This window comes from Parasteatoda tepidariorum, chromosome 3, assembly GCF_982258835.1.
Source record: "Parasteatoda tepidariorum strain Cologne lab strain chromosome 3, Ptep-v5.0, whole genome shotgun sequence".
Lineage (NCBI taxonomy): Eukaryota > Metazoa > Arthropoda > Arachnida > Araneae > Theridiidae > Parasteatoda > Parasteatoda tepidariorum.
Window position 1 is genome coordinate 106382460 of NC_141757.1, and position 12929 is coordinate 106395388.

A 12929-nucleotide genomic window follows, 5' to 3' on the forward strand; every position below is an offset into this window, starting at 1 on the left:
AGTTATTAGTAAAATAATAAAATCACAGGAATCCAAGTACTTAAGTTTTTGAATTTTAACACTGAATAAAAAGTTCATGTTTATTTCATCATTCTGATATTTTCGCCATTACAAATACAATACTATTTACTCTAATTTCATTCAGATGTTGACAAAAGACAATCTAATGACCCGTCAAAGTTTCTTACAGTAATGTAGAAGAGTCAGAAGATGTAAGAAGTTCTCATTTTTCACTTAAAACTGTAAGAAGGGAAGCAGAAAATAAACCAGTTTATTGAATCAAAATATACAGGCAAGTTCTTCATAATTCCAAATTTTCGGCGTATCAGTTTTATAATAAAGCGTTTACTATGGTTTTTGGAGTGGTTAGTAGTGGTATTAATGTTTTTTTTTTCTTTTCTTGCTTGAATGAAAGTTTGAGAAAACAATCATATTTTGCATTACACGTAAAGGGGAACCATGAAAATATCTTTCAGATTGCTTGATTCCATTTAAAAGTTCAGTAATCGCAATGAATTTTTTTATAATGAATCATTTTTTAAAATTATCTTTGAGAGACTTCTTTGTGAATATAACGAGATGTTCTTCATATTTTTGTAGTTCTTAACTCAACCCGAAAATCAGAGTAGCTCGCTATTTAAGTATCGGAATAAAACCATATTTATGAAAGTTATAAAAATAATTCATTATAATGAAGATTAAATTGAAATTAACATTATCAAATTTTGCGTTACACGCTAAGAAAAACAAACGAAAATGTTTTTCAGATTGCTTTTATTAGTACATAAAATAAAATAATTTGCACTTTAAGCATCGGAGCAAAATTATATTTATGAAAATTAAAAGATTAGTTTCTTTTAATTAAGATTAAATCAAAATAATCGCATTTTGCGTTACACGCAAAGGAAAACCATGAAAATGTTTTTTAAATTGGTTGGTGATAGTAATAGGATTCAAGCAAAGTGTTCATCATCATCTCAATGAAAATATTTTTTACGAACAGCCATTTTTTAATTTTTATTAACTCTTATAGAAAGGGTACCATATTTCTGAAAAGAACGAAAAGCTCTTCTTATTAACTGAACCCAGAAATTAAAGTAAGTCGAAAAGTGAGTTAAGTATCGAAGTACAATTGCTATAAAAATAACCTATTTTAATTGAAATTATAAAAATTTTTGTTACACGCTAAGGAAAACCACGAAAATGTTTTTTTAAATCACTTTTATCGGTAATGGGATTATAGCTAAATGTTTATTATCTAAAAGAAATTATTTTTTAAAAACCAATCTTTTTTTCTTTTTTATCCTTATGAAGCTTATCATCTTTGTGAATGTAACGAAACGCCCTTATTATTTTTAATCCAATTCAGAAATCGAAGTAATTAACAATTTAAGTATCTTAATACAATCATATTCTACAATCATAATCATATTCTTAATTAAAATAACAATAGTTATTACTTAGTTAGATTAATAGTTATCCATATAACAAATTTATAACGAAATCGCGTAAATATTAAAGGAGTTATCAAATACCAGAGTTTTCAAAGTACTTAAAAAAAATTAATTAAACATTTCCAAAATCTTGCTTTATACATCTCAGAATGCATGCAAAGAATTCTTTTATCTCTAAATAGTTTAAACTTGTACAAAAAATTTCTCAAAATTTCATGAAATTGACTTACATAAAGAATAGAAGAAATTGAATGAATTTGCAATCCATAGTAGTAAACTTGACATTTAGTGATAATCGATGTACGTATATTCATTTCATTTACAGAACATTTGAATATAATATTAGTAAATGAACTCACTGTTAAGTGTCATAGTACTGAACTCACTGTTAAGTGTCATAGTGCGGAAACATACATTATAGTTTTGAAACAAATATTTATCACTCTGACACAAACCACCAGAAAGACTGCATGAAATATTAGATTTTCACATGCTTATGTAAAAACTGAGATATGTTTTTATCCTGAAATTATATGTAATTAAATTAAATAAGTGGCTATGAATGATTTAAAACAAGAAAACGTAACACATTATTAAAAAAAGAAGGAAAAAAACCAAAGCATTTACGCATGATATTGATTACTTTTTTTTTCAAACCTCTTCTTAACGTACTTTATGAATATTCAACTGATCATCTAAATAATAATTTTCTAAGAAAAATTACAATCGCAACAGAATTACATAATTGGGTATAAAATATTATACAGCTAAATTTCTAAAAGCAAATATAGAAGGAAAAAAAATGTATACACAGAAATCAATACAAGTATATGTACCTTTGTACTATGTTAGCACTTTGTTGTAAAATACCTTGATAAGTATGAATACTCTTTAATTCGTTAGAATCCGGAAGAAAGAAAAAGAGAGTACATATAGTATATTTATTTGATTTGAATTAACTCGCATGAGTCTGAAAAAAAAAATACCCTTGCAAACCTTTCTTGCAACGATTTTTAAAAATAATTATTAGATGATTTCACCACTAATTTAAAAAACATATCATCAAAGGAAGCTCTTATTTTATTAAGCATTCAGTTAATCCCTTCACCTCAGTTAATAAGTTCATTGACAGTTAGATTTTTATTGGATGTCATTGATACGTGACACCGATATGGTTGACACTGAGATATGATCACACACAAAAGTATCAAATTTAAATTAAATAACTGCCATTTTTGAAGAAGATAATTCAGTTATTCTCTAATCCGAGCCGTTAATATATATTTTACGAGTCCTTATAAGTAATGGAATAAAAAACGTGTGTAGGGATCAAATTAATATTTAGGAGAGAAAGAACGCACACGCTGCTGAACTTTGATCAAAAGCATGATATAACGAGGTTAATAAGAGATGAAGGATTAAAATCATCTGAAATTATTTTTATCGAGAACAAAGTTTTAAGGCGTTTGTGATAGAAAGTATATTTCAAAAAAATCAACAGGTATTTTTTGTCTCTTCCTGACTCAAAGAACATTTGGTTAGAAATTTTTTTTTCTCCAGATATATCAGATATTTCAATATACATATATCAGATATTTCAAAATACATATATCAGATATTTCAATATAACATATATCAGATATTTCAATATAACATATATCAGATATTTCAATATAACATACCAGAATAAGTTATTAGTAAAATAATAAAATCATAGGAACCCGAGTACTTAAGTTTTTTAATTTTAACACTGTAAAAAAAGTTCATGTTTATTTTATCATTTGGATATTTTCGCCATTACAAATACAATACTATTTGCTCGAATTTTATTTAGATGACAACCTGATGAACCGTCAAATTTTCTAACAGTAATGTAGAAGAGTCATTTTTCACTTAAAAAAAAAAAATAATGGTAAGAAGGGAAGCAGAAAATAAATCAGTTTATTGAATCAAAATGTACAGGCGAGATGTTCTTCAAATTTTTGTAGTTTTTAACCGAAAATCAAAGTAACTCGCTATTTTAGTATCGGAATAAAACCATATTTACGTTATAAAAATAATTATGTTTATAAAAATAATTAAGTTATAAATAAATTAAAGTTAAGTTAAAATAATTAAGCTAATTAATTATTTTAATTAATTAATTATAAATTAAGTTAAAATAATTAAGTTAATAAATAATTAAGTTGTAAAAATAACTAATTATAATCAAGATTAAATTGAAATTGAAGTTATCAAATTTCGCGTTACACGCTATGAAAAACAGACAAAAATGTTTTTCAGATTGCTGTTATTGGTATATAAAATAAAATAATTTGCAATTTAAGTATCGGAGTAAAATTATAAATAAACATTTTTTCATTATTATTATCCTTAATAGATAGGGTACCATCTTTCTGAACAGAACGAAAAGCTCTTCTTATTAACTCAACCCAGAAATCAAAGTGTGAGCTTTTTTATTTTGTGAATGTAATGAAACACCCTTATTATGCTTAATTCAATTCAGAGATCAAAGTAATTAACAATTTAAGTATCAGAATACAATCATATTCATGAAAGTTATAAGAATAATTTATTTTAATGAAGATTAAATTAAAGTAATCAAATTTGTGTTACATGCGAAGGAAAACCACGAAAAAGTCTTTTAAATTGCTTAATAGTAATAGGTTTCCAGCTTAATGTTGATTATCGCAATAAAATTATTTTTTAATAATCAAGAATTTTTTTTAATAATTTTTGATAAATAGTAAATGCTGTGAAATGCTCTAAATTTTTTTTGTACTTTTTTGAATTTTTGCAGGCAACCCAGATATCAAAGTTACTTGTAATTTAAATACAGGAATGAAATTATATTTTGAAAGACTTTTTGAATGAAAATAATTAGAATTTAGATTACGCACAAATGAAAACCATGAAAAAGTTTTAATAACTAACTAACTGAACGCTAACAGGCAATTATGAGACTCTATCTCAGCAATTATTAACATTTTCCAATTTATTGTTCTTCATGAAATTAAATGCTTTGGGCAGCTTAGATTGCTTATAAAACTGTTCTATTATATTTTAATTATTTTATTTATTTTTTAATTATTTTTATATTTTTTATATATTTTTAATAAGCACTTAAATTGTTTTTTTAATATTTATTTCAAGTATTTGAATTTCAGAACAATATAAAAATCAATTTTTTAAAATACATTAATTTTTTCATTTAAAATTTACAAATTATAAATCTTTAAAAAAATGTGTTCAGATTTTTCTGGCACAGAGACAGAATGTTATTATTTATCATAACAATTTATGAAAATCAAATGAAAAAAATAGAGACCAGTGATGTGTCCAATGTCAAAGTTCACCCTGACATCTGTTTGGTACAGTGATTGATCTTTCCATCTTTATGTCCTTGTTTCAGTATACACGAGCAAATGAGGGGATACAAGCCTCTATATTCATTGTCTACGATGTACTTCGATTGGTTTGAATAAATTATCAAACTGAGCATGCGCGTTATTAAAATTGCGCCAAACAAAAATGCTAAAAACGCCATTCTAGTAAACATGACAAAACGATTAAGCGATAACGATGAAAACGATTATATAATCGGCCAATCAAATGCCTCTATTTATTAAAAAGGCGGTCAGCCAAGCAACAGCCTTTCCCCGGAGCTATTTTGACATATTTTTTTCGAATTTTAAGAAATCCTTTTTCACAATGTCTCCTTTATTTGTTTTGGGCATTATTTATTTATACAGATAAGCATTTTCTCAAATTTTTTTTAACATATCTTGATTTTATAAAATTTTGTGATTTCGGAAAACCGGTGTGAATTATATAAAAAATAAGCAAGCACACAATTTGATTTTGAGTAATATAAAATTCAGCTAATATTTGTTTTTAGTTTGTCGACAATCCGTTTTACGAATCTAAATTTTTCATTTAAGAAAAATTAGTTAACGTATTATTTTTTCAAAAATTTGCCCACAACAAATGGTTAACAAAGAATATTAAAAGACTGAAATTGCCTACCAAAAGCGTTGGCTCGAACTTGTTAATTAATACCATTGTGGTCTCAGATCTTTTTCCAGCTATTTGTATTGGTTCAAATTTGAAAATTATGAATTTAATAACATAAAAAAGCATAATTTATATTAATTATATTTACACATTCCTTAAGTTTCATTTCTAAAACAATGATAGTTTTTCCTAGTATTACTAAAATATGTTTAAAAATTAAGATTTGAACTCCAACTATTTTCAACCACTGTATTAAATAAACTCAATGGGATGTTATTAAAGTAACCCCATGTAGACCATCGTAGAAAATGTTTAACTAGGGCCGTTTCTATCTAATAAAATTATGAGAAAATAATTTCAGGGTTGACAATGATTTATAAGAAATAAAAACAATTCATATAGCTAATTACTAAAAATAAATTTTTTAAAAAACATCGTTTTTGGTGGGAATCGGTAAATTTTACCTACTGCAAAGAATTGTCCATAAACTTGAGCTTTTGTGCTTATAAAAAACCAAATTTATAAATTCTGTGTTTAAGACAGGAAATAAACTCGATATCTTTATTTCAGTTTGGACAGCTATTTTCCTATTCGTGGGCACTGGGTGAAATTGGTTGCAAATTTGTCCACTATGTGCAGAACGTCTCCGCAACCTGCTCTGTACTCACACTTACGTCGATGAGTGTCGAGAGGTAAGTTTTGAATTCCCACCACACCAAATATGTTTTTGATACTTCAAAAAAAATATCACTGCCCTGAATTGATGCAATGTTACTGGAAAATCTCTTAATAATTACAGTAAAGACAACTCAAAAATTAACAAAACACAAACATCAACAAAAAAAAAATTAAACCAGTGGCATACAATTAAGTATCCTCCTCTTAGTAAGTGCTAAAAATTTGCATTATATAGTGTATGGACAAAACGGAGAAAAAGAAGGAAACTAATATGCTTCTACTTAAACAAGAGGAGCATTGCTTCCAGTGCAATTTCTTTAGGATGAATCGAACGTACTAGTAGAAGTTAAAACCGTTTAGGTAATTTTAAGCTTACAATTTCGTACTTGCACAACGTAAAATATAAAAAGGGGCAAATATCGTAACTCATTCCTATACAAATGAGAAGAGGAAGAAAGAGAAGATGGGAAGGTCAAGATATGGAACCGGCCTTTTCCCCAAATGGGGTATTCGAGCTTTACGATTGTGAATTGATCACTTGCGATGGACTTGATTCAGATACCTTAATATTCGTAAGACCGAAATGGATTACCGGCTCAATGTGTGGCCAAGGAGTTACACATAGAACTGAATGTTTCTTACAAAACTTTAAATAAGACCATCCATACAATGCTGTTGCAGTGCAAGTAATATCTTACATTATTATTGATTTATAGTATATATATATAGTTTAGAAGAACATTGAGTATTAACTCTTAATCTTGAGAAATAATCTATTCATTTTCTAGATACTATGCCATTATGCATCCAGTGAAGTCCAGATATCAATGCACAATGAGACAGGCTCGACGCGTTATCATGGTTATATGGTTCCTTTCATTCGTCACTGCTCTTCCCATCATATTAGCACAAGTAAATTTTATATTATTTCACGATTTTTCTCTCTCTCGGTTTTATCCGAAAGATAGCTATAGAAATATGCTTGTTATATCTTAGCACGAAATCCGAACAGGGGAAAAAAATAATTATACTCATAAAAAATTCTGAGAGAAAATTATCATTTCTGATTATCCCTCTAATGCAGAATCGCCCTTTACACTTCAAATTATTTTATGAATTTTTAAAAAAAGGCTATCCAAATTTTTCTTATAAGTTATCTACCTGAAATGCAGTAGGGTGGTTCAAGGCTCGATGGCATGTTTGAGGCAATCTGCTTAAGAAATCGGTTTTACACTAAAGTTTTATACTATACTATTTCTACGAAAGTTATTTATACATTTGGATTTTGTTGTAGTTAAAAACGATCGCCAATATATTTTAAACATTTCTTATAGTAGTTATCCTTTTACCAGCATTAATATAAATTAGAATTAAAAAAAAAGTACTCTTAGAGTAAAATAAGCATTACCGATTTCAGTTTGAACATTAAATTGATTTTGGCACGTTATTGAATTATCAAGACAAATGTTTCTTTTTGCAGATTGTATTAATTTTGTCACATTTGCAAACTGTACTGATTTTGTTATTATTTGCAGATCCATATAGAGGTAGGAGAACGATATAAGGCATATTGGTGTGTTCGAAATTGGCACCAACCCTGGCTTTGGCGAAGTTATGAAGTCTATATGCTGATCCTGATTTTAATTGCTCCTATCTTAATAATGGGTTTCGCATATACTAAAATATGTCACCAATTATGGATTGTGGTAAAGGACAGAGCAAGTATGATATCAGGTGAAATGTAAGTTACAATTGTGTTATAGATACACACACTACTGGCCATTTAAATCGCTACACCAGGAAGGCAACACAGCCTGAACGTGAAATTTGCAGGACGGATCCAGCATGTTGCGGTATGCAAATGATTAGTTTATCAGCGGCACCTACAATGTGTATAAAACAAGAGATTTGACAGTAAGTTTCTCATTCAGAAATTAAATTTAAGCGTTGTTCTTGGGTAAAAAGTTTTTGTTATGCCTCGTGTAAGAAGGAGAAATGACTACCAGCACGTGTTTGAGTTTGATTGAGGTCGAATTGCGGCCGACCCTGATTGCTGTTTATCATACCGAAGTATTGCTGCTCGCGTTGGTCGATATCCCATGACTGTTAGCAGAATATGGAATCGATGGGTTCATGACGGTCATATGAAACGCCGTGCAGGATCTCAGCGGCTCCCATCACTAACAGCCGAGAAGACAGACGTATGTTATACCCATGGCCTTAAGGGATTGTACAGCTATGGCACGAACCCTGAGTCAACAAATGGACATCATTTGAAAGACAAGTGTCTGCACGAACAGTTCGACGACGTTTGCAGCAGCACGGTAACCAGGCTTCGACTACCCCTGACGCTGCACGACGAATCCAGGTTCTGCTTACGGCATCATGATGGCCGCATTTGTGTTTGGCGACATCATGGAGAACTTTGAACAGCAGCCGTTACATTTCTGATGTGTTAGGGCCAGTTGCTCTGCCTTATCTTCGAGGCATTCATAACGCTACGTTTCAATAGGACAATGCAAGACCGCATGTTACCCGCACTGTACTGACCTTCCTTGACACAGAACATGTTTTCCTGATCTCTCACCAACTGAAAACGTCAGGTCAATGGTTGCCGTACGACTGGCACGCCATCACTCGTCAGTTGCTATGGTCGATGAATTGTGGCATAATGTTGAAGCTGCATGGAATGCAGCACCCGTTCATGATATCCAATCTCTGTTCGACTCGATGCCGAGAACAACTGCTGATATTGCTGCTAGGGGGGGGGGGGGCTGCTCTGAGTACTGATTCCTCAAATTCCAAAATTGAATCACTTTTTCTTCCAACTATAATGTATGTGCCCAATAAATATCATTCTGTTATTTGCATTCCTTCCTGTTGTAGCAATTTTAATGGCCAGTAGTGTACTTCCTCCATTTGTGCACATACATTCTCAATTTTTTTTTTAAATGCTTAACTTAAGAAATTTTTATAACTTAGGCCGGAAACTGAAACAGCTCTAAAAGAGTCACCCTCAAGGCGTCATTTTTTGACTTCCAACAATTCAAGTAGGAAAGTGAAGCGAAAGCGGAAACTCCAATAGTTGGAAGCGGACAACACAACTGTCAAACAAGTAGAACAAGATAGTCAACTCACTTCACAATTTTTCATTTTGGTTCTTTGTTGTAAATAAAAATGGTTCATGCTTTCTCCAATTACACGTGTTTAAAGTATGAAACATTTCAGGGAAATCCTTTAGCTGCCATTTATAAAAGAACGAAGGGTATCTTTAACTATGCTGCAGTTGGGTTAAGAATATTAAATAGAATATTAACGCATAAAAGAAAAAAAATATAGCTAACAGGGACAGACGACTGTTTCAGTACTGTAACAAGTAACGTCATCATACTGAGGTACGAGAAGTGGAAATATTAACGGTACCAACATAGTTTTAACTAGTATTTAATTTAGATGGGGGAAAAATTGAATACCATTGAGGCGAATAGAACAAGACCGCAGGTAGTCATTTCTTAATATAATAAGAGAAAAAGTGGGAAAAGGAAAGGCAAAAAAATAAAGAGATTTTTGTAAACGAGTAGAAAATAAGGGATACTTAAAAAACTCAAACGTTTATAGAATGAGAAATGATTCTCAAATGACAGTTCCTACTTTTTTATGTCATTTCTTCATTTTGTCATTTCTTCGATAATTCTATCAATACTAAAAATGATTAATTCCTCCACTTTTATAAACATTATTTTACTCAATATTTTTAACGTTATTAATAAAACTTTCATAACATTGTTACATATCTACAAGCACTCAGATCGCACACAAAAAAGTACAATACTTAAAGTCAGACATAAATTTAAAAACTACTGAGATGAAAATTATACAAGTACTTTACTCTGAAGGAGAATTGGTTAGAAAAATATTTGGTTTTCAGGTTATAAAAATGCTAGTGGCTGTCGTGATTCTCTTCATCACCTGCTGGTCACCCATTCTCATCACAAACGTTCTCACATCTTTTGATTTTCTCGACAAATTGAACTACAGTTACTTAAAACCGATGAGGACTGCTTTCCACCTTATGTCCTATTTCAACAGCTGTATAAACCCATGTGTGTACGGCTTCTTGAGTAACAACTTCAGAAACAGTTTTAAGGCTGTTATCCTCACCTGCCTGTGTGGGAAGAAGCAGAAGAGGGTACAGAGCGTTCTCAGTCGAACAGGCACAACGTCAATCAGCTATGCTAGGCCTACTTACATCACCTGAAGTCTTCAGTTAGCAATCACTATGAATCTTTTGAACAGACTGACTACGGCCATCTAGTCTGACCTCTGAAGTCACTTTGTAACTGCTAGTCAAAAGCTTTTTTGTGTACTATTTTAGCTAGAATGCTATCAAAACATGCATCATTACTAGTGAGGAATTTATTTGTATTCCATGCCTGAAACAGATTTCATCATCTTGATGAATGTTATGATCTGAACAAGTCCATTAAAGCCCTCCCATATTTATGCTTAATATTTTATTATTATTTAATTACATTAATTAAACAGTGCGTAAAACTTTTTAAAAAAAAGTACGCCGGAATAACTTAACTAATGATCATCATACAATCTTCATTGTTCAAGAAGATCTCAAGTATGTTCAGGGTGCGTAGCCCAATTATTCAAGAAAAAATAAGCACCTTTTAAGCACTCAAAAAATAATTTCAAGCACTTTAAAAAAATATCATAACAATGTGAACTGTGTCTTTTGCATAATTCGTAGCGAAATTCAACATGGTAAAGGAAAAATCTCATTTTGAAAAAGGGAAACTTACGCACTTTTTCAAAACACCTAATAAAAAAAGCACCTTTAAGGACTCTTAAAAAACGAAAATAAGCACCTTTTAGCACTTTCTAAAAACGCTACGCACCTTGATGACCTTAAGTAATCCACACAACAAAATGCACATTCACTAAATTAACTACCTTTTTTAACTCAACAAATTCGGATTCTTGTCCTTTAAAGCATGAAGGAAGCTTTCATCAGAAAAATGTGATCCACGCAGTTTAGGAATGCTACGTTTATGCACATTTCGCCATATCTCTATAACAAATAAAATAATTTTAAGCACAATTATAAAACTCATTTATCAAAGAAAAATTTAACGTAATTTTTTTTCACATTATTTAATAACGATTAAAAAAATTTTGAATTGTTAAGTGTAAGGTTTTTACACTTTTTGAAGCAAGTAATTTTAAATTACAAAATCTAAAATATGATCAAAATCATTCAAGTAGTTTCTGAGAAAAAAAATATTTAAAAAAAAGTCAAATTTTTAATTTTTCTAGTACTTTCAATCAATTTTGTTCAAATTAAGGCTAAAAATTTTTAATGGCTGTCTTGCTAAAACTAATGTGCAACAATACATTTTCCATACCACTCCTTTTTAAAGAGTTCAAATAGAAAATACATAGATAGATGTGATTCTAAAAGAATATAATAATCATCAAATTTCCAGTTCTTTTTGAACTGACTTAACAGAATCTAATTTCATCAGAGAAAATTAAGTTTCAAAGGTTTTCTTATCTAAATATGTGGATTATTCTTGCTTATGACAGTTCTACACATAGAAAGCTGCATTTTGTACAATGATGTGTGCTCCCTACAACAAAACCAATTTTTCCAAGCTATGCAAAGAAATGAACCCTAGTGATACTTAAGTAATTTCCCAACTGCATTTGCGTTAAGCAGCTTCCTCGGACATGCAGGATATCAACACATTGTGCTTGTCAAAATGTGGAAAATTCCACTTAAACAGTATCATTACAGATTTATAATTATTATAAATATCTTTTTTTTTAAGAATGTGTATGTTCGAAAAAAAAAACTCATTTGAAAATAATAAATTATTTGTTTTGAAGCAAAAAAAACTAAAAAACAACTTATTTAGAACCTTAATATTATAACTATGAGTTACAATTGTTTAATGAGATTTTATAAATTTTAACTAATTTGCCTAAAAATTGTGAGTTAATTATACAATTACAAATTATGAGTTAAAATATAAACTGTTTGCTAATTAAATTAAAAAATAATAATATTAATTTTAAGAAAGAAAAAAAAAATTGCTTCCATATTTATTGTAAGCTTCATATAAAAAGATACTGAACTTACTAATTATTTTAATTAGTATTCAAATTTTTTTTCATTCAGTATAAAAATATTTTGAACATTAGAAACATAATGCAACTATCTTGTTGCCAAAAAGCATTTTTTAAATATAGTTATATTTATTTATATAACTTCAAAAAAAAAAAAAAAAAAAAAACATGGTTCTGTGTTCAATTTTTTTCAGTTTAACAAAATAGACGAAAAAGTTAAATTACAACTTATTAAACAATAAATATTTAAGACAGGACTATTTTCAGAACTTGTATTTAAAATTTGTCTAATAAGAATTTTGTCATTGACTAAACCTTTAATTTTTATTTTTGGTTCAGTCAATAGCATTGAATATAGTAATCAAATAAATAAACTAAAGAAAGTAGTAAGATGTTAAGAAAAATTCTTTGTTAAACAGTTATAGAGTGTTTGAAAGCTGTGCAATCTAAAACAATTTTCAAATACTTGAAATTTTGAAGGAAAAAATATTTTAAAATAAAAATACAACATTTTAATTTCTCCTGAAAGAAAAATATTTTACCTCCAGATTTAATCATTACCTAATTTTAAACAAAAAATAGATAAACGAATTTTTTATTAAAAATAATTAGATAAAAGTCTAATAATAAATAAGGCTTTATGTA

General features: G+C 29.1%; 1 protein-coding gene across 1 annotated transcript; it reads left to right on the top strand.

Annotated features, from left to right (window-relative positions):
• The first annotated feature begins 4765 nt into the window (after window positions 1-4765).
• On the top strand, window positions 4766-9293 carry LOC147814134 (QRFP-like peptide receptor). The gene is made up of 5 exons (XM_087158502.1): window positions 4766-4825; window positions 6039-6160; window positions 6935-7058; window positions 7682-7887; window positions 9129-9293. Exons 1-5 carry the CDS (start codon window positions 4766-4768, stop codon window positions 9229-9231), a joined length of 615 nt encoding a protein of 204 aa, XP_087014628.1. The 3' UTR covers window positions 9232-9293.
• The last annotated feature ends 3636 nt before the right edge of the window (window positions 9294-12929 follow it).

Excerpts from the sequence above, each read along its gene's own strand:
- LOC147814134 (XM_087158502.1), top strand. The coding sequence starts at position 4,766 with ATGAAAAAAATAGAGACCAGTGATGTGTCCAATGTCAAAGTTCACCCT. Across the intron at positions 7,059-7,681 it reads TTCCCATCATATTAGCACAA|ATCCATATAGAGGTAGGAGA; the intron begins GTAAATTTTATA and ends TATTATTTGCAG. Across the intron at positions 7,888-9,128 it reads AGTATGATATCAGGTGAAAT|GCCGGAAACTGAAACAGCTC; the intron begins GTAAGTTACAAT and ends TTTATAACTTAG.